The 27,518-nt window shown below is 41.2% G+C and overlaps 1 protein-coding gene across 5 annotated transcripts in view; it reads left to right on the top strand.

Annotated features, from left to right (window-relative positions):
• The window catches only part of USP47 (ubiquitin specific peptidase 47), a 91,606-nt gene that overhangs the window by 44,784 nt on the left and 19,304 nt on the right, over positions 1-27,518 (top strand). For all 5 annotated transcript variants that reach the window (XM_074955072.1, XM_074955070.1, XM_074955067.1 and 2 more), the window contains 9 exons: positions 4,094-4,225; positions 8,668-8,744; positions 9,053-9,108; positions 18,357-18,469; positions 19,767-19,871; positions 21,598-21,808; positions 22,283-22,398; positions 23,699-23,818; positions 25,185-25,962. In XM_074955072.1, the coding sequence (XP_074811173.1) occupies positions 4,094-4,225; positions 8,668-8,744; positions 9,053-9,108; positions 18,357-18,469; positions 19,767-19,871; positions 21,598-21,808; positions 22,283-22,398; positions 23,699-23,818; positions 25,185-25,962 (1,708 nt within the window). The remainder of the gene's footprint in view (positions 1-4,093; positions 4,226-8,667; positions 8,745-9,052; positions 9,109-18,356; positions 18,470-19,766; positions 19,872-21,597; positions 21,809-22,282; positions 22,399-23,698; positions 23,819-25,184; positions 25,963-27,518) is intronic.

Raw genomic sequence — 27,518 nt, forward strand, 5'->3', positions numbered from 1 at the left:
ATGGACTCTTATATCTTGTACCATTAATATTGAGTTTGGCTGGAAGGGAATCTGAGATGCTTTGTCTGGTATCAAAAGCATAATAGTGGAAAACGCTGGCCTTTGCGATGTTTTGTGATCCATTAGGATGTTAGACCAAGACAGAGTGTGGAGGGTCAATATGTCTCTGAATTAATAGCTTTATTATAGCTTTCTTTAATCTCTGACATGAATTTGAGGAAATTGAGATCTTGTGTCAAACCAGCTAAGATAGGTGAGTCAGGCCCATTAAGGGCTTGATCTTATCAGGAGCTTCCATACCTCCTAGGAGATATTGAGTGCCTTCCAGGATGGATAATCAGAATGTAAGTTTGCTCATTTGTCTGCATGCAGCTATACCTACTTTGCACACATGCAACGTAATGTATGTATGAAACTTGGATTTACGTGGACTTGACCTAATTATAAGCCTTCTGTTTTGTCACTTGCATCTTGAATTGTTCCCAGAACCAACTAATAAGCCTCTACAAGTGTTAATGTGCTCCTAGCAAACCACCACAGTCTGTCTAGGTACTACATCGCTGGAGAATGCAGGATGCTTGTTATTTAATTAAAAATATAAAGGTAGCACTATATGATCCAATTAAAGATTGGACCCTTTGTGCCTAGCGATTTTACATATATGTAATAAAGTCTAAAGAGCTCACAGTATTAGAATGTGATAGCAGCTGGATCAACAGGAAATGGGAAGAACAAGACAAGTGAAATTATCACTTTTTTATGATGAGCAGTAATTACACCACACTAGCTAACAGTCTTGCTGCTTTATTAGCTAATAATCTAGCTGTTCTCTAATGTTTTTGTAGTTATCCAAGCAGGGGTGAATTTAAGGAGGTGTTTGAATGAGGGTAATGTAGTGCTTTACATATTTTTGAGCTCTTCCTACCCATTTTGTGGGAGGGGGTTGAAGGAAGAATGTGCTTGAGAAAAACATTCAGCTAATGGACAAGGAAGACTGATATATCTGGCAGAGCAGAGATAAAGACAAGTAGCATGTATTTTATGCAGTGACGGGGAAGTGAGAGGAGGCATGTGAAGAAGGGGTTCATGTCATAGCAACAAGTCAAGATGATGATCTTAGCAGCAGAGTTTTGAATAGACTTGAGGGAGCCAAGATTGCATTTGTCAAGGCCAAGTTGTAGTAGTCAAGATATGAGATGGTTAGGGCTAGAATCTTATTGAAGGCCATTCCATGACTGGTACATTATGGTAGAAAGTGTGTTGGTGATGCAGATATTGACATTGGTGACAGCTACATCTGAAAGGAAAAGTCAGTCTTTTGGTCAGCCATAATTTCAGTGTACTTGAAAGAGAGCATTATAGGCCACCACTACAATCTCTTTTTCTAGAAGTACTACAGTACCACCATGAGGTTGTAAAACTTACTTGGGGAAAGGTGACAAATAAAGATGAAAGTTCAACTCCCCTTCATTCTTGTAGGTGAAACCCTGACCTACAAATATTAGATATCTCTATCTTGTCTGAGTAGTATGAGATTTCACCATAGAGAAATTGGAAAAGATTGCTTTTTTGTCTTAAATAAATTTTCATTGCAGTATGATTGCTTAACTTTTTTCTTTTATCAGGCTCACAAATTTGGGATGAAAGTCCTGTTTTTTTGAGTTGCTAAGAGTGGAAAAAGTTAGGAAAATACAGTAATAGTACAGATCTCTGAAAGTAGCTATCTGTTTCTTGGCCTACAGAAATGATCATGTAGAAAAGAAGAGGGTATTAGGAGCATTTTAATATGCTATTAAATATCTTGAATTAATAGTCACAAAATACATTTTACAATGGCAACTCATTCCATGATAGCAGTGCCCCCATTCTGTTTAGTGATTACCAAGGACTCTAAGATGGAAAACTTTTACTGGTACAAATCTTCTCTGAAATCTTTGGAAAAGTTGTTACTAATACTTAATTGTAGGATAGGCTTCACTGACCTTATTCAGTGAACTAATCTGAAACATGGCTTGCAACGTTCCCTCTAATTTTTTATATCAATGTGCTGAATGAATTTTATGTGCACCAGTATGAAAGTGATGTGTGGTGGGGGTGGGGCCGAGGGGTTCAGAGTGTGGGAGGGGACTCGAGACTGGGGCAGAGGGTTGGAGTGCGTGCGGGGGTGGGGAGCCGGGGATGAGGGGTTTGGGGTGTAGGCTGCTACAGGGCTGGGGCCAGAGCCAGAGGACTGCCCCCCCCAGCCCTCTCCCCACTGGCAGCAGGGCCAAGGTGCCTCTCCCCCTCGGAGGTTGCCCTGGGGCTGGGGCCGAGGCAGCTCTGCACGCCCCAACTTGCTCCATCCCCCACCTCTCTCCTCTCCTGGTGCTTGTGGCAGTGCACCTGTGTGGCCCTTTATAGCCTGCTCCAAGGATGTGCATCTTAGAGGGAACTTAGATGGCCTGTAGCTTGTATCAGTCTAGACCCATTAGGAAGCCATGGATTGGTTAGAACTGAACCTTTATAAACCCTTTAAAGACTGTTTTTAATAGTGTAATATCTACATTCTGGTCCTCTAATAAATTAGACATTGGAGTGCTAGTGTTCAGTTTCAGTCTTGATAAATGAGGTATTGGGACTCCTGTAAATCTCTGTTGAGAAGTAGGAGCTAGTTAACAGTCACTTGATTAGTGCAGGGAGTGAAAGTCATAATACCCATTACTTAATCCTAGATTTGACAATGACTCTGCATTTTGGCCAAGTAATTTCATCTTTCTGTGCCTCTGTGTTTCCATATATAAAATGGAGAGGTTTACCCTACCTCAGCAGGAAGTTGGGGATTTAATAAATTCATGTTTGTGAAAAGAAAAGCCTTCAATGGAAAATGTTACATAAGTTCTTACTACTTCAGACTCTTGAGCCTTCGGACGAATGATGAAGGAAATCACATACTTTTGTTTCTGGTTCTATAGAGGTCCCCACTCTTTTCCCCCCATGCCCCAGTCCAAATTTTATAACACAGAATTACGTTTTAAAGATACCCCCCCCCCCCCAAAAAAAAGGAAACTACTTTTTGGCCTTCATTACACATTGATTGAAAGTGTACAGAGAAGAATGGTAGTGTAATGGTCTAATCGTCAATACTTTAATCCCTGCTCTGACATGGTTCGTGACTGTAGGCAAGTCACTGTACCTATTTGTCTCAATTTCCCCATGTGTAAAATGTGGATGTTAACTGTCCGACATAAGAAAATTGTTTTTAACAGTAATGCCTCACGAGTATTATGAGGATTAAAGTTTGTAAATTACATTGAAGATAAATGCCTTGTCTATGCTAAATATTAGAGAGCAAGCAGTTGCTTCCATAGTTAAGGTGAAATAAGCCTGCGTAGAGTTAAAGTTGTTGAGTCAACTGTGAATGTCTGTACGTTCAGATGTTTGTGGAGTTTATAAATTTAATTTGAGCTTAACTTCCTGGGTTGGCACTATTCACATTTTTTAAACTGTACCGTATTATTTTTTCTTTTGAGTTAGTGAAACTTTCCCATCCTTAACATCAGATTAGTTTTTTCTCTGAAAATTATTTTTATTAATTTTTAATGCCAGGTTCATACTCTACAGCAGGCTCCCTCTGTTTTTTTTGGATAAGGAGAATATATTGTAAGTAAGGTAGGGATAAAATTTTATATTTTGTATCTGCGTTCATATTCAGCGTCTGTATAGGAAGGAAGGGTGGTCCTGTGGTTTTAAGGCAGTTGACTAGGACTCAGGAGACCTGTCTCTGTGACCTTGGAAAGTCACTCCTCTTTCCGTTCCTCTCTTCCACATTTAGTAAAATGAAGATACTTCCTTTGTCTTTCCTGTTTTTTAGATAGTCCCCACCCCCAAAGAGCTTATTGTCTCTTACTATGCTTTTTTTTTTTTACAGCGCCTAGCACAATGGGGCTCTGATCTTGGTTGGGGCCTCTGGGTGCTACTGTAATTCTACTAATAATAATGCAGAATAGTACTTGTAGAGAGGTCTATGCACAATTGTTTCCATAGTTATTTTTCATGTAACTATACACAATTGAGAAACCTTGCTTTGATTTATCTATTTATTTTTCTTCTCTAGAATTCTTTACTGTATGAACTCTTTTCTGTAATGGTCCATTCAGGAAGTGCTGCTGGTGGCCATTACTATGCCTGCATAAAATCTTTTAATGATGAGCAGTGGTATAGCTTCAATGATCAACATGTCAGCAAGGTAAAGTAATATTTGCTGCTTTGTTTTCCCCATAAATGAAACAATGAGATTTTATTATTGTTCATGACTCTCACTTGTAGTATTTGAAGTAACATGCATATTTTTGAAGTTACAGTGCACAGAATTTAGTTTATATCACTTTTTCAGCTTCTCATCATCTAGCCTCAACTTGTTCATGTGTATAATTCATTACTTAATTTGAATGTTAAGTGCTTTTGCAAAATCTTTTCATATGAAGAATGTTACATGTAATTCTTTATTTTAATTTTTCATATATTAAGTCTTCTCATATTTCCAGCCACCATCAGTGCAGACTGCATGATTTAGCCTGTCTGGATCTGTGAGGACCCAAAATATTTCTCTTTGAGGGAAGAATGCCTTCTGAATGTGTTCGTTTTTTTTTTTAATCCCTTTCCCCTCCCTCCCCTTCTTTGCCTGTTGTTTCACTATTGGATCAAGAAACGGAGGTAGCAATGCAAACCAAATAGCTAGGAAATAATGGTGCATTCTTTGTGGTAGCACTCTACAAGTCTTCATTGTAGGCTCATTCTACAGTACTTGCTGTCATGGTGCCCCCACCCCACTGGCAGTTTGTTTGCTCCTCTGAGCAGGTCTTCTGCCTGCAACAAGGTCTGTCATCAGTCACTGTCTATGCAATATAGCAAGTTAATTGGGTGCTGTTATTAATTCTCAAGCAATATGAGAGATTTCCGGATATGGGAAGAGGCAAGGCTACCTGCTTCAGCTGATCAGGACATGTTATGGCTTCTCCATGCTGCTTTATCCTGTTTAATAGAAATCTTAAGTTTAGGCTAATTTTGCTCTCTCTTTATTTACTGTCCCCCTTCTTCCACACCACCTCTATACAAAAGAAAATACAACATATTCTTTCTGGCTAAAGATTTTGAGAATTCTAACATTCCCATCTCTCTTCTCTTAAGGAATTGTTCCTTGACCCTGGGAGAAAAGTGCATGGTCCTGGCACTGTCTTCCTGTAAAGACTTTGAGGATGGTTCTGGTGAACTTCCATAAGGCATCCAGATGATTAAGGGAGGGAAAGTCTTGTAGGAATAAAGAAAAGGAGTACTTGTGGCACCTTAGAGACTAACCAATTTATTTGAGCACGAGCTTTCGTGAGCTACAGCTCAGCTCACATCATCGGATGCATACTGTGGAAACTGCATCCAGTTTCCACAGTATGCATCCGATGAAGTGAGCTGTAGCTCACGAAAGCTCATGCTCAAATAAATTGGTTAGTCTCTAAGGTGCCACAAGTACCCCTTTTCTTTTTGCCAATACAGACTAACACGGCTGTTACTCTGAAACCTATCTTGTAGGAATGGAAGTCTCCTATTAAATGTGAAAGCCTTGGCAGCTTTAGTCTTATGCCTTCCCCTTTAAAATAGACAAGGGCAACTTCCTGCTTGCTCAAAGAGTTAATGATGGTTCTGCCATAATTCAAAGGTAGTGGTGTTAATCCTATCCTGCTCCAAAGCTTCATACGTCTTGACCTTAGTAAAGCTTTTGATATAGTGTCCATGACCATTTCAAACTAGGGAAATGCAACCTAGATGGCGCTACTGTAAGATGGGTGCAAAACTGGTTGGAAAACTGTTCCCAGAGAGTAGTTATGAGTAGTTCACAGTGATGCTGGAAAGGGCATAACAAGTGGGGTCCCGCAGGGGTTGGTTCTGTTCAATATCTTCATCAGTGATTTAGATAATGGCATAAAGAGTACACTTATAAAGTTTGTGGACGATACCAAAATGGGAGGGGTTGCAAGTGCTTTGGGGGATAGGGTTAAAATTCAAAATGATCTGGACCAACTGGAGAAATGGTCTGAAGTAAATAAGATGAAATTCAATACGAACAAAGGCAAAGTACTCCACCTAGGAAAGAACAATCAGTTGCACACATACAAAATGGGAAATGACTGCCTAGGAAGGAGTACTGTGGAGAAGGATCTGGGGGTCATAGTGGACAACAAACTAAATATGAGTTGACAGTGTAACCCTGATGCGAAAAAAGCGAACATCATTCTGGGATGTATTAGCAAGAATGTTGTAAGCAAGATATGAGAAGTAATTCTTCTGCTCTACTCTGCGCTGATTAGGCCTCAGCTGGAGTGTTGAGTGCAGTTCTGGGCGCCACATTTCAGAAAGTGCAGAGAAGAGCAACAAAAATTATTAAAGATCTAGAAAATATGACTTATGTTTAGTCTGGAAAACAAAAGACTGAGAGGGGACATAAGTTTTCAAGTACATAAAAGGTTGTTACAAGGAGGAGAGAGAATTGTTCTTCTTAACCTCTGAGGATAAGACAAGAATAGGTCTATAAGATGGATAGAAAGCTGGCTAGATCGGCGGGCTCAACTGGTATTGATCAATGGCTCGATGCGTAGCTGGCAGCCAGTATCAAGTGGAGTGCCCCAGGGGTCCATCCTGGTGCTGGTTTTGTTCAACATCTTCATTAATGATCTGGATGATGGGATGGATTGCACCCTCAGCAAGTTCGCAGATGACACTAAACTGGAGTGAGAGGTAGATATGCTGAAGGCTATTGATAGGATTCAGAGTGACCTAGACAAATTGGAGGATTGGGCCAAAAGAAATCTGAGGTTCAACAAGGACAAGTGCAGAGTCCTGCGCTTAGGAGGGAAGAATCCCAAGCATTGCTACAGCCTGGGGACCGACTGGCTAAGCGGCAGTTCTGCAGAAAAGGACCTAGGAATTAGTGGATGAGAAGCTGGATATGAGTCAACAGTGTGCCCTTGTTGTCAAGAAAGCTAACGGCATATTGGGCTGCATTAGTAGGAACGTTGCCAGCAGATAGAAGGAAGTGATTATTCCCCTCTATTCGGCAGTGGTGAGGCCACATCTGGAGTATTGCGTCCAGTTTTGGGCCCCCCACTACAGAAAGGATGTGGACAAATTGGAGAGAGTCCAGTGGAAGGCAACAAAAATGATTAGGGGGCTGTGGACTTATGAGAAGAGGCTGAGGGAACTGGGCTTATTTAGTCTGCAGAAGAGAAGAGCGAGGGGGGATTTGATAGCAGCCTTCAACTACCTGAGGGGGGGGGCGGGTTCAGAGAGGATGGAGCTAGGGTGTTTTCAGTGGTGGCAGATGACAGAACAAGGAGCAATGGTCTCAGGTTGCAGTGGGGAAGGTCTAGGTTGGCTATTAGGAAAAAACTATTTCTCTAGGAGGGTGGTGAAGCACTGGAACGGGTTACCTAGGGAGGTGGTGGAATCTCCATCCGTAGAAGTTTTTAAGGCCCTGGATGGGATGATTTAGTTGGTGTTGGTCCTGCTTTGAACAGGGGTTTGGACTAGATGACCTCCTGAGGTCCCTTCCAACCCTAATCTTCTATAATTCTAAGAAGCAATGGGCGTAAATTGCAGCAAGGGAGCTTTAGGTTGGACTTTAGGAAAACTTCCTAACTGTCAGGGTGGCTAAGCACTGGAATAAATTGCCTAGGAGGTTATGGAGTCTTCAGCATCGGAGATTTTTAAGAGCACGTTACACACACCTGTCAGGGATGGTCTAGATAATACTTAATCCTGCCATGAGTGCAGGGGACTGGACTAGATGACCTCACGAAATCCCTTCCAGTCACATTTAGCATAGAAACATAGAACTATAAATCTCCATTATTGTTTGACTGACAAAAGCTCCACTTGACGTCAATGGCGGAATTCCCATTGAGTAAGGATTTTATCCTAGATTTCTGTCCCTAAAAAGAATTTAGTAGCCTCTACGACCAAAACACTTAAAAAAGTTATGATGGTGATGCTTGTGGATGCTCTCAGGACCGACCAAGTCTATGGGGGATGTATGTGTACACACACATACAATATTGAATTTGAGGTGTAGCTTAAGCAAAGCCATCCTGTTACCTTACCATTTTAAATCAGGCAAATCTATCACTTGTAGTTATTAGGGTTTTTTTGGTAGCTGACCCAAAGTGTTTTAAGAGAGCTTACAACTTGCTTTTCGTCTACACACATTTTTCCAGTTGGGACTGATTCTTTGAAGTATGACCTTCTTTGAACTCTTATCTACTAGGAAATGTGCCTTCTGGCATTTTCTACATTGAATATATTTACTTGATTTTCATATGAATTTTTAAATCATGCTATAGAAGTATATGGAAGTTGAAAGAGACTGTATTTGCTGTCATGTTTCTTATAATGCATATTAAAATTTGTTTAAGAAACTCACACTTCAAAAAAGTTTAAGGATCTTTATTTTCCAGCTAAAAGGGAGACCTAATCACTTCTAGACACACAACTTTTATTTTCATGCTCATTTAGAAAATAAAAAGAAACAAATGTAAAATAGTAATGACTTAAGTATGATTGTCAGTTTTTCCAGTAAATGCTCACTGACTATTGTTACTTGACAAAGAATGAACCTTTTTTTTAAAATGTTTTTGTTACTAGATAACCCAAGAAGATATTAAGAAAACATATGGTGGGGCCTCTGGAAGCAGAGGCTATTATTCCAGTGCTTTTGCTAGGTTAGTATATCTCTAGTACTTCTTTTTTGATATTGATATAAACCAACCAAACTTTTTGCGTGCCACATTATGGCAAAAATGGTATAATATGTTTATATAAAATAATTTTAAAAATTGATGACAATTTCAGAACTTCTAGCAATAGTATGAATTTCATGTTTTAAAACAATATTTGTGATTACTGAATTAATATACAATATTACAGTGGCCATATACAACTATTTATGGTATTAATAACTTTAATAAAAGTATTTTATTTTGGCTTCCAAGTCAAATACTGATATTCTTAAAAATATTTTCCCTACTAGCTCCACAAACGCATATATGCTTATATATAGACTGAAGGATCCGACAAGAAATGCAAGTAAGTGTGTGGTTTTTTTTACTAAAAATGTTAATTTCAGAGTAGGAAGGCTTTTTAGAGTGTATATGGGGTTCTAATTGCTATGTTTGTTAGACCTGATTTTCTTCTTATGAGCTTAAGTAATTTTTAAACATGAGGCAAAGTAGAAGTGCAATTTACTTTTGTAGTTACTCTTTACCCTTTTAAAATTTTCTCACTTGCCAGTGTGATATTTCATGGTATCAGGACAGGAGTGTCTGTTTGATAGGTTTCACTGAAAGGTTTGTTCTTTGACTTGTTGGTATAACCAGAACCCATAGGCCTTCAGAAGCTCTTTCTCTTGTAGTGCTGAATGGAATCTCCTTGTTTAAAGTATTTGAAAAATATCTACACATAGAACACTGGGGAGGGGGAAAAGGGGGTGCGACAGTGTCTGAAAGCTCTGTAAAGTAGAAGCTAGTTTTTAAAATATCAAATTGTGGGAAGAACCAGCATATGAAGATTAGTCCATGTTTTTTCCTTTCCTTTTAAAATCCAGGGAGATATGGTCCATTGTGGAAATGTACCCAAAACAGGAGTAATAGCTACACAAAATATACTACCACCTAATCAGTCAGAATAGAGTGGGTTTTTTTTAGAATAAGAATCAATGAAATTACTGCAGAGATCAAATTGGCTTGTGATTTCAAAGCTATATTTTTAAAGAAAGTAAAGATCTAGTGTAACCCCAGTCCATTGCCACAAAGGGAAGATAGATCAGCTTCTGTGCTGGAAAACATTCAAAATTGTTTAAAGATTCTGACAGCTGGTATTAGAACTAAATTTAGCCATACCGAATATTCATTTATTTTTATATTGATAACAAAAATAGGCGTCTACCAGGACTTTAGATCTCCTGAAATAATTTAATTTAGCGCCCTCTTCCCCCACAAGCATAATGGATTGCTTTTCCAGTACCAGCAGATTAGAAACCTTTCCACCTCACATAGATCTCTGCAATTCTCAACACCCTCCCTGCCATAAATACCTAGGGGATAAGATGGGCCTGCTGATTGACAGATTTGGGCTCTGGTGAACCAGAGTAAGTAAAATCCAGAAGCAGTGATCCCTTATGGGGAGAGTGCTCTCAATTGCTTACTTCCATTTATTTGTGCTAGCACTTAGGTGCCCCACTAGGGATTGTTTGCACAGTATATAATGAAGGGTCAGACCCAGTAACAAGGGAGCTTTAACTTAAGTGTCTCTGATCTCAACAGGAGCAGTATGGCATTGGGAGAGAGGTGGTCTTGTGGGAAACATGTCACAAACCATTTAGGTCTTTGTATGTTAAAATCAGCACTGTGAATTCCACCAAGAAACTTATTTGGCAGTCAATACAGATTCCAAAGCACTGGTGTAATGGTCTTCAGCTTCAGTTTCTTAATGGCGTCAATGTCAACATGAATAACTGCACGACGGTCTTCATCAAAGAGAAGAAGTTGCATTTTTCTCTCCAGGTGCAGGTTGAAAAAGTGTTCTTGGCTGTACTTGCTGTGTGGTTGAGAAGCAGGCCAGCATATCTTAACGTGTGCATCTATGTTACAGGTGGCAGTCCCATCTATTTGTAGATGCATGGCTGTCACCTGCATATGCAGTTGATGATGAATTCCATCACCTCATATACGGGTGATAGAGCATTCAGCACTCAGTTGTGTGTGCATGCAAAGTTGAGCATATGTATGTGGGGAATGGATTGAAAATCTGGCCTATGTAATAACATTCTGCCATTGTAACTGTATTAGAAGGAAAACTAGACAATCATCAGTTTCCCTTAATCCTTTCCTGCTGGGTGAAATTTTAGACTGCATAAAATTGACCAGAAAGTTAATCAGTTAGAACAGGTATGAGCAAGATTATGCAGTCAAGGAAATTAGCAGCAAACATTGTGAAGAGAACTGCAAAATATCAGTTTGAATTGACCCCTTGGGATTTAATTAAAAGAACTTACATTGATGGTTTAGATATATTTTGGACTTGTATAATGAATTTTGAGCTCTGTCATTTTTTAGACAAAAAAGGCCATTTTGCAACTTCAGAATTGTACTATTCCTTGCTTGCTTATTAGTCTAGCTACTTCAATACCATTGTTTCAATGACCGCATTTTAAGTCGGTGTTAGTTGTTAGTTTAGAGGTTAGAGTCCAGCTGGAACTTTGCCCTGGACCGGGGCATGCCCCGTTCCCTGGGGTTTAAGCTGTGTTTGTCATGCAACAGGCCAATGCCTATCAGTGACCCTCACAGCAGCTGTTGAAGGAATCCCATATAAAGGATAAGTGCAGGATTTGCAAAAACTTTTGTCCCAGAACCCTAAAGGAGATGGACTTCCGCTAGAGAGCCTTCCTGATGGAGGCTGCACTGTACCCAATGTCGGAGCCCTCCCGATGGGATTCCGCTCCTAGCGGTACAGAGTGCCCCACCAGCACTGGGATTCTCCCAGCACCGTTCCCCGTTGCCAATGCCCAAGAACTGTCAGAAGAAAAAGGGCTCCCCAGCACCATCCAAGGAGGCTCTGGGCAAAGGAGCTAGTTCAGGGCACATGCCCACCCTGGAGCTACAGGGGAGTACTGCTAAGGTTGGACCCCCCTAGCCCAGCCAGGGATTCGCCTCCAACTCCTGGGAGTGGTAGGGGATCCCAGCTTCTACAGGGACCTTCGTTGTCCGAGATGACCCATGCAGCCAAAGAAGTGGTGGGCCTACTGGTACTGCAGATGCTATGCCAGGTGCCAGAAGTGGCTAAGGCCCTGCAGCCCCAAGGCAAGCCAGTCATGGGACCTCCCCAAAGGGCAGGGGAGCACCATCGGTCCCCGGATCACAGGTGTTTGTCCATGGCTTAGGACACTGGTCCTGCAACCCTGGTCGCTGGCTAGAAGGCCCAGGTCTCCAGGGCCAAGCTCTTCTTCCATGAGGCACAGATTGCTGGAACTTAGGCACCAAGACCCATGCTCCTGGTACCGACCAGCCTCCCAAGATCACCTTCGTGCAGATCTTTATCACCCAGGCAGCCTGCTAGGCACTAGTCCTCGCTGGTGCAGGACCGCTCACCATCGCAGCACTGATCTCTGCTGCCTCGGTACTGCTTGAGGGACAGGCGGTGATCCCTGCCCTCTAAACACCAGTCTCCAATAAGAGTTAGTCAGCACACGCAGGCCTCCACAGCCCCTCCATGGGCACCGGAAGGGGACTGCTCCGAGTCGGAGTTAGGGTTCAGCCCATTGCCAAGGGGGTACAAATCCCTGTTGGCCAGTGAGACCATCACGGCATCAGTGGCCTGGTCAGTGGCCATGTTGGAACCCTTGTGGGATGCCGGTCCCATACTTCCACCACGGGGACAACTTAATGGGCACCAACACCCAAGGAGCCATCTCCAGAAAGGGAAGGGGAACTTGCCCCTCCCCTGGTGATGCCCTCATCGTCTTTGTCACCGGCTGAAGCGGTGGCCATGCCCTCCGGGATTAGCTGTCCTCCCGACGACTTTTAGGAGCACCAAGCTCTCCTTAAAAGGATGGCTACCAACTTAAAAACCAACCAACTCGAAATTGAGGAGTTGGAGGAGCAATCCGACAGCTTGTTCAATGTCATATCATCCTCCACCCTGGCCTGCCTTGCACTAGCTGTCCACCCAGGAGTCCTAAAGAAGTATTTCGTCCCCACAAAGGGGTTTGAATATCTCTATACACATCCATCAGTGGGGTTGCTGGTCGTGTCCGCAGTTGACAAGAGAGACAGGTGAGCGGCACACCGAAAAATAAAGACCTCAAACACCTAGACCTCTTAAGCAGAAATATTTATTCGACAGCCAGCCTACAATTCTGGGTATCCAACCACCAAGCGCTGTTGGGCGGGTACAATTTTAATTTATGGGACTCCCTTATCAAGTGCAGGGAGGCCTTTCCACAGGACCTGGCCCTTGACTTTGCCACGATCCTGGAGGAGAGCTAAGCGGTGGCAAAGGGCACCCTCATTGTCGTGGGACGCTACAGACTTGGCTGCCAGGGTGGTTACCTAGGCAGTGGCCATGAGGTGCTGTTCTTGGTCACAATCTTTGGAGCTATCCCAAGAGAAGTAGGCCACCATCCAGGACCTCCTGTATGAGGGTGCGGGGCTCTTCTCTGAGTTCACTGACGCAAGGTTGCATGGCATTAAAGACTCCTAGGCCACCCTGCGGTCACCGGGCCTCCACACTCCGCAGCAGGCCAGAAAGCAGTTTCGGCCTCCTCCTCTGCCTCCTCCACCTCAGTCCTGGGCGTCTTCCTGGCAGGGGACCTTCAGGAGAAAGGACAAAGACAAAGGGTTTAAGTGACACTGCCCTTCGTCCTCACGATTGCCTGCTCAACCCGGCCCTTCAAAACACCACAGGGGCGAGAGACGACCATTTTGAAGGTGCGACAGGGGACGGCACCCCAGTCAAGTACCTGGCTCCATCTTCCTGTTTTTTCCTCACCTGCCTGTGCCCCTTCCAGTTGGCAGGGTTGTGAGTGACATCTGACCATTGGGTGCGCAACGCAATGTCCTTGGGCTACACCCTATAGTTCTCGACTGTCCCTGCCTCCCACCCCCCCTTTGCCAGTTCCTTTTCATGGGCCTTTCTCACGAGCAGCTCCTCGCTCAGGAGGTAGAAAACCTCCTACGGCTGGGAGTGATGAAGGAGGTCCCTTGGAATATGAAGGGGAAAGTATTCTACTTCCGATATCTCCTAATCCCGAATGCAAAATGGGGCTTAAGACCTGGACCTGTTTAGCCTCAACAAGCATCTCGAGAAGTTGAAGTTTTGCATGGTCTCCCTGGCCGCCTCCATCCCTTCCCTGGATCTGGGAGAGTGATATGCCACCTTCAATTTGAAGGACGCGTCCTTCAGATTTTCCATTTTCCCATGACACAGGTGTGTCCTCTGCTTTGTGTTGGGCTAGCACCATTTTCAATTCACGGCGCTGCCCTTTGGTCTCTCATCAGCCCTGAGAGTGTTTACAAAGTGCATGGCACCAGTGGCCGCTTACCTGAGGTGTCTGGACGTTCAGATTTACCCAGACCTCAATGACTGGCTGATCAAGCACTGGTCTCGGCATCAGGTGCGGGGGCACGTCAGTCTGATTGCTCCAGCTATCGCGATCTAGGTCTATTGATAAAGGAGAAAGAAATCAATGTTAATTCTGGTGCAGCACTTGGAGTTTGTAGGAGCGGTCCTCAACTCTACTCTGGCCAGAGCCATCCTCCCCAAAGCCTGATTCTGTGCTATTTCAGACCTAATTTCACATACGCAAGCCCACCCTCTCACCAATGCTCACACGTGCTTGAGGCTGTTGGGCCACATGGCAGCCTGCACTTACGTCGTCCAGCATGCACAGCTCCATCCGAGTCCCTTCCAGATGTGGCTGGTGCCAGTCAACTTTGCCAACAGACACAACATAAACCAGGTAGTCAAGATTCTGGACCACATACTGTCGTTGCTCACTTGGTGGTTGGACCCCACATTGGGGCTGGAGAGAGTCCCCTTCGCAGCCGTGTCCCCATCAATCAACCTGGTCTCTGATGCTTCGGCTCTGGGATGGGGAGCCGAGCTGGGCAATCTCTGTATGCAAGGTTGTTGGTCAAGTTGCAGTTGCTCCTTACGCATAAATTTCAGGGTGCTCAGAGTGGTACGATTGGCCTGTCAAGCTTTCCTGCCTCATATAAAAGGCAGAGTGGTTCAGGTCCTGACTAACAATACCACTGCTGTGTTCTACATCAACAGGCAAGGTGGAGCCCGGTCTTCAGCCCTTTGCCAAGAAGCCCTCAGGCTCTGGAACTTCTGTGTTTAGCAACCAGAAACACTTTAGCAACCAGATCGCCTCAGCAGGACCTTCTCACCACGAGTGGTCACTCCATCCAGAGGTAGTCAGGTGAACTTGTTTGCATCCAGGCAAAACAGAAAGTGCCTGTTCAATTCAGGGGGCCGACAGAGAGTCCCTGTCAGATGCTTTCCTGCTCCCGTGGTCAGGGGCTCTGATGTATGCCTTCTCTATGGAGCCATTAATCCACAGAGTATTGTGAAAATCAAGCAGGACAGAGCATGTTAGAGAAGCTGTTACTCTGGAAGGAATTGTTACCATAGTGTTCATGTTTGTGAGTCACCTAGAATGGAATCTACACGAGCAAGCACGCTAAGACGAAAAAACGGCTTCATGCATTTGTTATCCCTTTTTCCACACTCCGCCTATGTTACTTTCAGGCGTTTTGCCATCTATCATGAATGGGAATTGCACAAGTCAGTAGTAAACGACATTTTCACTCAGTTCTGTTCAGCTCCCAAATGAAGAAGACATGCAACGTGTGTTGCTCCAGAGGTGCTCTAGGTCTACACTCTCAGGGTGATGCTCTCCTTCTTTTATCATTGAGTCATCTGAGCTACACCTTTCCTTCTTTACTGATCCTACCTTGAGAAAATTCATCAAGACACTGCAAGAATCATCCTCATTGACCCATATTGGCCCAGACAGTTTTGGTTCCTGTACTTTCAGTGGCTGTTATCCTGCTGGCATCCAATCATTTTCTGATCTCTTGACCCAGGAGAGGGGCAGAATCAAGCATCCCAATGCCAATATGCTTCAGCCTACAGCTTGGTTTTTGGATGGCCATCAACACCTAGAACTTTCCTGTTTGGAATCCCTACAAACGGTCCTTAACAGCAGAAAGCTTCAGTAGGAAATCCTGTTCAGCCAAATGGAAGCGTTTCTCCATCAGGGCATGTCAGAAGCCCAAGTAAGAGGATATTCCTTCAATTTTGGACTGTCGTCTTTCTCTCAAAATGGATGGCATTTCCATGAGTTTTTTGTACGAGTCCACCTGGCAGCAGGCAGTATGTGCCATCTGATGGTCACTTGGTTTTCACTCACCCCTTGACTATCAGATTCTTAAAGGACCTAACTAGAACCTTTCCACCAGAAAGGAAGCTTGCCCCTCATTTGAACCTTGTGCTGTAAGCTCTGTCAAAGCTTCCCTTCAACCCATTAGCTACGTGTTCCACTTCTCATTTATTTATAAAAGTTGCATTCCTTGTGGCTATCACCTCAGCCAGGAAGGTAGGTCAATTGGGAGCCCTGTTGATCCCAACCTTCTATGTACAAAAGACACAATTGATTTAGAAAATCTCCTAGACTCTTTCTCTATGGAGGAAAGAGTCCGAGGTCAAACTGTCTCCTCTGAGGATCATGAAGTGGATTTCTGGTTGTATCTTACTGTCAGTTTTCTCACCTTCCTCCATGACAAGGGTCTGAGGGCTCATTCTACACAAGAGCAAAAGCAACATCTACAGCATTTCTTCAGGAAGTGTATCTGGTTGACATTTGTAAAGCAGTGACATGGACTCCCATACATATTTTGTGAGATATTGTGCTCAAGTACAGTACTCTGCTGCTGAAGGATCCTTTGGGACAGCAGTCCTTCAAACTGCTCTGCTGCCTGCAGCCTTGCCCTTTCCTCCTTCTTGAGTATTGCTTGTCAGTCACTCAGTGAAATACACATAGGGACCAGCGCTCAAAGAGGAGGAGGAGGATTCTGATAGTAACTGGAGGTTATTTGTGATGTGTGGTCCCTGTGCTTCAGACCTTACTTGGATTTGTGGTAAAGAAGGAACTAGAGAGGCGGCTGGCCGAAATGCCCTTTAATTCCTCATTTGGAGGCCCGAGGGTAAGGGCACCAGGTGCATGCCAACGGACACTGCTTCCAAAATTGTCTGACTCGGGGCACATGGAGCACATGTTTGTTCCACAGTGGAATACAGATAGGGAATGTGCATCTTGAAGAACCTCCAGTTACCATAAGGCAAGTAACCTCCTTATCCCTGTCCCATGCCAGTATTTTTCTCCATACAGTGAATAATGGTATACTTCTAGCTTCGAAGGAAATACAACATTTTGTGTGTAACAGGGAAAAAAATTACAAGAGAACAACTATAGGCTAAGTACCAGGTTTCAATGATTTCTGAGAAGTTGGGTTGCTTTAGGTATAAAATAGCTATAAAGAAGTATATGCTTTAGTGGAAACAAAGATACGAATTAGAGACCATTAAACAATCCTCCAGCTTGCAATAGGTTGAGTTAGTTGGTGATAGAATGCTGTCAGCCCAAGGATTTTTACAAAATAGATGGCTAAAATAGAATATCTAAGAGAAGAGAACATAGATGTGATGCAAAATTTGAATGACTGAAATGATATTGGTCATTTCCAGCAAGAACCATTAATTTCCATATGCTATTTACTCCAAAGTTCCACAAAACCTGTAATTTTAATCAACTGCCGAGCATGTTTTCACAAAGATACACTGGATAGTATTTTCTCAGGAAACAAAAATCGTGAGGATTCTCAATTTTCAGCATCAGTGTCTAACCTTTGATATTATTTTCATATTGTCCAATGCCTAACTATGGCCAGCCCACATCTTCTACAAAGGAGGTGACATCCTAAACTACTTTTTAGGATTGTGTCCAGTTCCACAGGGCGTGACACTTGTAGGCCAAAAGACAGCTTCATTTGCAGGTGTTAACTTGTTCCTCCTTAAACTTTTTGAGAAATGTCACAGATTCTACATTTCTCCCTTTGTAGACAGAATCTTACCTAGTGCACTGCTCTATATTAAAAAGAACACATTTATTTTATCATGATATTGATGATATAAGTTGGAATATTCTCCTATTCCTGGATGGTGAGTTGATTGTAATAAACTTCTTCTTTAGAACATAGTCTTCAGTCTTGACTCCCTTGATAAACAGCAAAACTCCTTGCTGACTCTGCATTATTATCTAACACTATCCTTAGTAAAAAGAAAAGGAGTACTTGTGGCACCTTAGAGACTAATTTATTTGAGCATAAGTTTTCGTGAGCTACAGCTCACTTCATCGGATGCTCACGAAAGCTTATGCTCAAATTTTGTTAGTCTCTAAGGTGCCACAAGTACTCCTTTTCTTTTTGTGAATACAGACTAACACGGCTGCTACTCTGAAAACTATCTTCAGTGGAATTCTAACCTCTTTGATAATGCTGGAGTACAACTGAAGAAATAACATCAAGTTGACTTCACCTCACCTTAAAACACAGGCGAAAACAGTCAGTAGTTTAACTGAAAAGAGTAAAGTAGGAAGGGAGGAATTTGTCAGGTTGCTGAGAGGATATTGCAAACAGTGAAGAATTCTACAAAAAAAGTGCCATTTAAAAAGTAGACTTCCTTTTAATCACCATTTAATTTGTTTTTATTTATAGAATTTCTTGAAGTGAATGAATATCCAGCGCATATTAAACAATTGGTACAGAAAGAAAAAGAGTTAGAAGAGCAAGAAAAGAAGCAACGTGAAATTGAGCGCAATACTTGCAAGGTTAGAATTCCAGGTTGCTTAACATTGACTCTAAACTTCTGTTAACAGTTGAAATATGCTGTAAATGGTTACTACAATACCATGAGTTTTAGTGAGTGTGTGAAGTATTTACATAAGTAACTCAATAAAAACTAAGGCGCTACATATCTGAATGCCATACAAAGTGGAGGGCTATCATCTATAGTCAGCTAGATTACAGAATTTTAAACCACTAAGTAAACAAAAGTGCCATATTTTAGCAGTCTCTGACACTCAAAATCTTTCTGTATACCAATGTGGCCCCTAGAAGTTTCCTTCAGAAATGAGATTCCTTGTCTGGTTTTTAAATTTAAATTTCTGGTTGAAAATATATAACAAGAAAAAATGTGGGAGCTGTGATCGTGCACTCCTTGGGGTGAATTTCAATCAGTCTGCCTTAGGAGCAGATGCTGTTTTGCAGTGACAGCACTGTACAGCCTTAAAAATTATATTAACATGAAACTGTACTTTCACATCCCTTGTTGGTAGATTTTGAAAGAGGATGCATTTTAATATAAAATTTATTTCTTTATATTGAACATTGACCAAATAGTAGACAGTCTCTATAGTTCTGGATCTGGCATTTTGTGACTAGTAGTATTTGCTGAACAAAAGGTTTAAAATTACAATTCAGTTTCCCTTCCACCTTCACCCCAGTGTTGCCTTTTAAAACGTTTTCAATCAGTTGAAATAAGGCAAAAGCTGAAGAACTGCTCCAGTTGTGTTTTGTTTGGTTAGTTCAAGATATCGCTGTCCATTCAAACATAGTTTTACACTAAAAGACATTACAGTATGGTCCATTTATCCAAATGGCCAGGAAGACACCCCAAACTTTCAGCTATCCAGGCATTTGGATAAAAGGAAGTTGTATTTTGAGCTGCAGTTTCACTAACATAGCGCTACATGCATGAATCACCTGCTAATAGGTTCTCAGTTAGCCTCTTAGCACCTGTTAGAGCTAATCAATAGCTTTGTGGTGTTAATGCTTAACACTTTGTTAAAGAATTAAAAACAATTCTATTGAAAATAAATTCAATAACTAACTCTTTATTACAGTACAGAATATAAAGCATTAAAAGAGCAAAGCTGTTGATTAGCATTAATAGGTGCTAAAAGGCTCACTGACAACTTATTAGCAGATGATTATTGTAAGGCTAATTTGGGGTCACACTGGGATCAGATTTTCTGGTAATAGGATTTTGAATAAATGACAGTGTACTGTATTTGCAAATGTGTTTGTGACAGATTAAGGTTATTAATTTTATTGATGTTTTTACAGATAAAATTGTTCTGCATGCATCCTGTGAAACAAATAATGATGGAGAATAAATTAGAAGTTCATAAGGACAAGACACTGAAGGAAGCTGTAGAAATAGCTTACAAGGTACAGCATCAGGCCTGGCAATGTAGCAAAACTGGCTGATGTAATTTGACGGATGCATAATATTTGTCCATAGTATATTTTTGAATGTTCATATTACCATCTTTGACTGCTCTCTTTTATATAGAAAAGCAGCACAAGGCATTCTATTTTGATACTACTGACAGTTATTCCGTTGATAGCTATGAGGTTTTTGTATAATTGGTGTGGCACCAACACTTCCTTTTAAAAACCAGTTTGACTTCACATACCATATTCTGAAACCTCAATGCCATCTTCGTGGTTGGTTTATCACAAGTGATTTTTTTCTTCTATCAGTGATTTAACTCTAATCTCCATACTTTGAGGAAGTATGACAATTTATAGTAGGATCGCAGTAATAGCGTGAAAATAAATATAGGCAAAAGATAATTGTCATGAAGGCTTCTGAACACTTGATCCAGTGACATTATTCCTAATTCTAGAGGGCCAATGGATGACTCTTTTCAGATAGACTAAAAGAAGCATGTGTTGTAGATGCTCGGATTTCAAAAGACATCTAACTATAAAGGACAATCAGGCCAGGGATGGATTAAGGAAATCCAGGACCCTAGGCATACCACAACTCCTGTGTAATCGAATGGTGATAGGGTTGCCTGGGGGCAGCCACAGTGGGGTTCCATCTCCTTCCTACAAGAGGCAGCAAGGTCAGTCTCTGCCTGCCACCCTCACCTCCGGAAACCCCCTCCCACCACCACCACACACAAAAGTAGTGGTAGCATGTGGGCCCTTCAGTGCTAACCCCAGCAGCTGGGGTGTATCTGCTTTGGTGGATGGATTGGACCTGCTGTGTTCTTTCATTCCTGCCTCTCACCATGTTCTCTGCCAGAGTGGTGTTAGCATGACCCTCCAGAGCAGGGGGTCTTGGAGTGAATACCCCATTTGAGATGCATGGGGCAATTCATTCCTCTTAGCCTGAAACAATAGCTCTATGTGCAGATGCTGCTCCATCTGGTACTCTTACATCATATTTTCAAGCTTTTCTTTGCAATCATGGAATAGGAGCTTAGTTTTTTAAACTGAAAGTTCACATCGTGATGTGATCACATGACTCTGTTAATTGGGGCTTACAGTACTTATGCCATGGCCCTGAAGTCACCACTTATAGCCAATATGTAACCTTCGTTGTTGTCCAGACGTTTTTCTTAGATTGTGGAAACAGGGACCTTGAGCACCTGAAGACACAATCACCGCTCCTAACTACTCTGGGTTTCACTTGTATTCTTCTCTCTCGTCATAGTTGCTTTGAGCAGGACAAATTTGTCTTCAACCACTCTGTCTAGTTTGAAAAACAAACCTCAAACGTTCTTCTGTCGGCCTGATAAAAGAAGTAGCATAAGGTTCTGAGCACAGCAACTCTTTCACTTTTATTTGGGATTGTTTGGCATGCAAAGCCATAATCCAAGTGGCATTACCAGTTAAATACTGTGTGTGCCCAGAGATGTGTGGGAGAAAGGGTAGTGGTAGTAGGACCTTGGCTAGGTCAGGATTCATGTGAGAAGTTAATGCAGCCAGGAAGAACCATGCCTGGATTCTCAAAGGGCTATTGTGGGAGGGGAAAGAAATGCATTGTTAAAGAAAAAAAATATATATATATATATATATATATATATATATATATATATATATATATATATATACACATTATTGTGAAATAGTATTTAATTTCACTTCTGCATTTACATTCTAGATAATGGATATAGAAGAAGCAGTTCCTCTGGACTGCTGTCGTCTTGTTAAATATGATGAGTTCCATGATTATTTGGAGCGATCATTTGAGGAGGAGGAGGAGGATATACCAATGGGACTCTTACTTGGAGGAGTCAAATCAACATACATGTTTGATTTACTTTTGGAAACAAGAAGACCTGACCAGGTTTTCCAGTGTTATAAACCTGGAGGTAAGAGATATAGTTCTATAAATCCAAAATCAGCTTAAAGTTTATAATGTATGGTGTGGTGGTGGTGGTGATAAATACAAACTCTGCAATGTGAAACAAAAATGCTTAAAAGAGCGTGAATGGATGAGATCTTTTTCTTGAACTAGATTCTAGTAAAACCTGCAGCATTCAGAAGTGTTAACTATTTTAATTGTTACATTTTTATGTAGCAGATGCTGACAGTCTAATTAAAGCAGTGCTAGAAAGCTTTGCTATAATTAGACAATACACTGAATAACATTTTTATCTAGTTGGCATTAAATTAGTTGCTTATCTTACTGCCTGAAAGTAGAATGCTGTGATTGTGACTGCTAGTGGAGTGAGTTAAAACACATGTGTATTTAATGATAGTCTTTAAACGGTATACTGTGAACATCACACTTCTATTTTTTTTAACTGAATCATGTCTTGTACCATATTTTCTCTTTGCTACAGAGGTTATGGTGAAGGTTCATGTAGTAGACCTAAAGACTGAATCTGTTACTCCTTCTATCAGTGTGCGAGCTTATTTGAATCAGACAGTTACAGAATTCAAGGAACTCATTTCAAAGGTAATTTATAGTTTTTTAATTCAATCTAAATATGAAAACATAGTATGATTTAAATACCATGGGTGAGAACCTCATGTTGCTCCCATGCCTTCAGACTACATAAAAGGGACCCGACAGCCCCATATCCAGCCAGGGGAAGATTCCTGTGACACAGAAAAAGACGTGTACAGCTGCATGCAAGACTCCCTCACAAGCCCCTGGTGTAGGCAGCATGCTAGTGGTGGGGTAAGAATATGTAGTGCTGCTGTCCTCTCCTTCCCTGAGAACAGCCAAGAATTAGGATAAATCCCTTCATCCCCAGAGCTGAAAGTTCTGTGCTGCCCCTCAGAGGCTCAGCAGGGAATCTCACACTCAGTGTTAATATGAATGAATATATATGGCTCAAATTCCAGCGTAATCCTGAAATCTGAATTTCAGCTTCTAAATAGGTGAGGTAGAATTTGTTGTGTTATGGGATTACTGCGTTTTACTGCTCTTGCAGGTTACCACTTTTGACCGCTTTATATGGCATAGGACTCCTTCATTTGGGGGCTGATTCACCATCGTTGTAGTGATATAAGACTTCAGTAACTCCACTGTCACTATTAGAATTATAGTGGAATAAAACTGAGCTTAGTCAGTCCTTATGTAACTCCCCATATAACTGTTCCTAATATGAAATATCACTGGAAAAAGGAAGGAAAAAATCTCCTGCAAAATTCAAAATTTTGCAGATGTTTCTATTTCACAGGGTTTGAAATCGATCCTGTTTTTGTGTTTGCTTTCAAAAATAAAATTTCACTCAACTTATTTTATCAAAACTCCTTATAGAAAATGGCTGACTAGTGGGGAATACTTGATGCTTCAGAAGATAGTCAGTCAGATTATGTCCTGAAGAATGAGAGTGGAAAGAATCCAGTCGTCTTAACTTGCACAGCTACAGATATCTAGCCATTTAAAAATTTAACCAACCCTCTTAAAAACGTTTGTTACTCTGACCTCCTGCAGAAGTGAATTTCAAAAGTTCACTGCATATCAGTTAAAGCAGTATTTTGTTTATGTTCTGAATTTGCCTTCTAATTTCATTAAGGTAGCCTTGTTCTCATCCTGTATGACAAGGTGAAAACAGTGAGACTGAATGGTTTTGTACTGTTCCCTTCAAACTTTTTAAACAGTTTAATCAGGCTGATTTAATCTCTTTATTTTACATATTCTAATAATAACCAAAGTTTCTCCTCCCATGTAGTAGCTTTTAGAAATCAAGTAAAAATATTTATGAAAGGATATTCTGTTTTTCTTAAACTGCATTATGGTGTTGTAGGCTGTACGTCTGCCTGCTGAAACAATGCGGGTAGTACTGGAACGTTGCTACAATGACTTGCGTCTTCTCAGTGTGGGCAACAAAACGCTGAAAGCTGAAGGTTTTTTTCGAAGTAATAAGGTAAGATCTCTGTTTTTTAAATCATTCTTTTCTAATATATTTATAACCATTACTTAAGTATTGTAAAAGTTAGAAAAATCCATGTAGAACTGGATATATAATTTACTTCATTTTTTTTTCTTCAGACCAAAATCCCCTCAGTTTGAGAACCTCACAAATTTTGTACTGTTAAGAGAGCTAGGGTCAGAGAGTTATCTGAAACCAGATGGATAAGACAAGGTTGAGCTGTTTCCAGCATTCTGCAATCTGACTGATCTTTGACGTTCAACAGCATTAGTGCTAGGATCTTATGAAGGCAGCTGGGGCAGTCTATTGCTCACAGACTGGTAAAATTTGTATTTCAAGACCCTGGACCATTATATCTGCTCCTGGAAAGGGAGTTCCTTCAGAACTTAAACACAAACAAAAAACCTGTTCTTACAATCTGGTAGCTTTGATCAGAGTATTTATAGTAAATATTTCCAACAGTAGCTTCTTAGTGCAGGTGAGAACTTGAATCATTTTGTATTTTGGCATATGGAGCTTTGTCTTCGTGTCTACTGTTGTGGTGGTTTAACTGGTCACAGGGGACATTTCTTCCATTAATTATCTTCTGGCTTTGAGGCTTGGGATCAAGAATGGTTTGTTGGTATCAGAACATGTTGCTACATAGGAATATTGCATCTGGATCAGCAGGGGTTTGTGAGGGCTTTGTATTGTTCTGTAGCTGAGCAAAATAACAGTATTGATCGACCTCCATAATGAGCTTGCATCAAAGCCTTTTCATCTGAGGAAATCTCAATAAAGCATGGAAACCTTTGAGGAAGGGAAACAGGAATTCACCTCCCACCAAAACAGCCCTTTGAATCTTAAGATGCAAATAACCTATGGTTTTGCATCAACCATGCATATATTTAAGGGCTTGCACTTACTTGATTTTATGATATTGTTTAAGAAAGAGACTTAGGGTCCCTCTTCCAAAAGGGTCTTAACCTTGACTCCATCACAAAAATACAAGTGCACAGGTGCAGCTTACTCTGTATCCATATTACCCTTCTAGATGTAGGAAAGTTTTTTTTTTTTTTTTTTAAATTTGGCCTACAATATTTTAGTGCTGGTAGGAGCCCTATCCACCTATTTACAACTTACTTGTAATCTGCCTAGTATGATTATTTAATATATGCAAAACTAAATTATTTAGCTCTCAAAATGATTAATAAGCTAGGTATCCTTTATTAAATCTCCTCTAAAACTGGGATTTAAAAAGAGTAATTTTTTATACTGTCATCTTTCCAATGCATTCTGAATACTAGTATATATTGTATGTTGTTGCCTATACTATTAAGTAACGTAGATATTTAGAATAATTGTATGATTTTATATTTAGGTATTCGTTGAAAGTTCAGAGTCTTTGGATCGCCAGATGGCATATACGGACTCCCATTTGTGGAAACTTTTGGATCGTCATGCGAACACAATCAGGCTATATGTTTCATTGCCAGAACACTCTCCTGGGTCTCAATTTAAAAGGACAGTCAATCAAAAAGCGAGTGGAGATTCGGGCAATTTGGATGAAGCCTGTGCAAGAGTGAAAGGACCTCTGGGTAATATGATATCTGTAGAGGCTATCCTGGAAGAGAGCACTGAAAAACTCAAAAGCTTGTCGTTACAGCAAGAGCAGGAAGGGGATAATGGAGACAGTAGCAAGAGCACAGAAGCAAGTGACTTTGAAAACATTGAATCACCTTTGAATGAGGTAGACTCTTTAGCATCAGCAGAAAACAGAGAACTTGAAAACCAAATTCAGATTTCTGATCCAGAAAATTTCCAGTCAGAGGAGCGGTCAGATTCTGATGTGAATAATGACAGAAGCACAAGTTCAGTGGACAGTGATATTCTTAGTTCGAGTCACAGCAGTGACACTTTGTGCAATGTGGACAATGCCCCGATCCCCTTGGCTAATGGACTTGACTCTCATAGCATCACTAGTAGTAGGAGATCTAAAGCAAATGAAGGAAAAAAAGAAACCTGGGACACAGCAGAAGAAGATTCTGGAACTGACAGTGAATATGACGAAAGTGGCAAGAGTACGGGAGAAGCACAATACATGTACTTCAAAGCAGAGCCGTATGCTGCAGATGAAGGTTCAGGAGAAGGACAGAAATGTATGTATTTATTCTGTTTTATTAAAAATACCTTTTAATCCATCTAGCTTTTAACATGGAGACACTTTTTTTTGTTTTTTTACAGACTATTAAAATTTAACTAGACCAGGGTTTCTCCAACTGGGGTCTGCAGACCCCTGGGGGTCCCCGGGCCATGCTGATCAATTCCTTCCCCTCCCAGCGCTTCCCAGAATCAGGCTCTAGCTCCAGCTCCCAGAGGCTACTGAAGCCAAACTGGGAGATTTTAGGTGCTAAAAGTCTGGCAGCGCAGCAGGACTAAGGCAGGCTCCCTGCCTGACGTGACTCTGCGCTGCTCCCAGAACTCCTGCACCCAAACTTCTTTCCAGAGCCTGCATCCCACACTCCTGCGCCCCAGCCTCGTGAAAGTGAGTGAGGGTGGGGAAGAATGAGCGATGGAGGGGGATGGAGTGAGCTGGGGTCAGGAAGAGGTGGGACGGGGTGGGGCCTTGGGGGAAGGAGTAGAGTGGGGAGTGGGGCCTAGGGCTGAGAGAGGGACTTGGGGATCCTCGAAAAATTTTAAATCAAAATGGGGATCCTTGGATTGCTAAAGTTTTTGAGAACTGCTGAACTAGACCATTGAAGCACTCAGTTTTAACACATTTTTTCAAAATGCTTAGCAATGAGGCAACAATATATTTTCATGTTCTCTTGCTAAGCCGTGTTACAATACTTTAGTTCTTGTAAGAAAAGTGGTGAAGTTTCCCAGTGAACAACAGAATGACAGTCATAATTCTTCATTTTCTTGGAAATAGCACCTTGTATATATTTACTGAAAAAAACGGCTAGAGGGTAGATGCAATATAGCTTTTCTGACTTCATACAATGTCCTACAACGTGTTTGCTTGTAGCTCAAAGAGCAAATAGTAGTGATAACTTACCCTAACAATTTTGATACTATCATTTTTGTTTTTAGATGTTTTTATTGTAAAGAGACTTGAATTCCTGTGGAACAAAATGCATTTTGTTTCCACAGCTATTGATCCTTTAGGTTTCTAGAGTATGTGGAGCTTCACTAACCTCAGGACAGTAGGTTAAGTACAGGGGAATATCTGGTCCCAAATAAAATGATATACCAAATTTGAAGAGTCTAACACACGAGTCATATTGCTGTTGATCCTTAACATATATTTTATACTATTTTTTTAAACATATGTATATAGAAAAGAACAACAAAGCCATATTAGATTATTTGTAGGTTGTATATAATGAAGAGACTGGCATGAAATTAATAGCAGCAATTAACGTGAAGAGAAGTTTGGGAAGTAAGAAAAATATAAGATATCTATAGTAGTATAAATTTACGTTAGGATGCTAAGAGATAACCAAGTGAAAATGTGGGTGGTAATGGACTTTTTTTGTGAACTGAAGGATTTTTATGAAACCAGACATCTTGAAGTAGTAAGAATAGAGTAAATAAACTTCCTTTGTAACCTGTAGCTATGGTTTTGATACACAACATTTACTGAACACTTGTTTTTATTATAAAACCGCAATTAGAGAATCAGTGTGACAAAGCTCTGTCCTTGCCTCTGTGG

Source organism: Natator depressus, chromosome 6 (assembly GCF_965152275.1).
Source record: "Natator depressus isolate rNatDep1 chromosome 6, rNatDep2.hap1, whole genome shotgun sequence".
Taxonomy (NCBI): Eukaryota; Metazoa; Chordata; order Testudines; family Cheloniidae; genus Natator; species Natator depressus.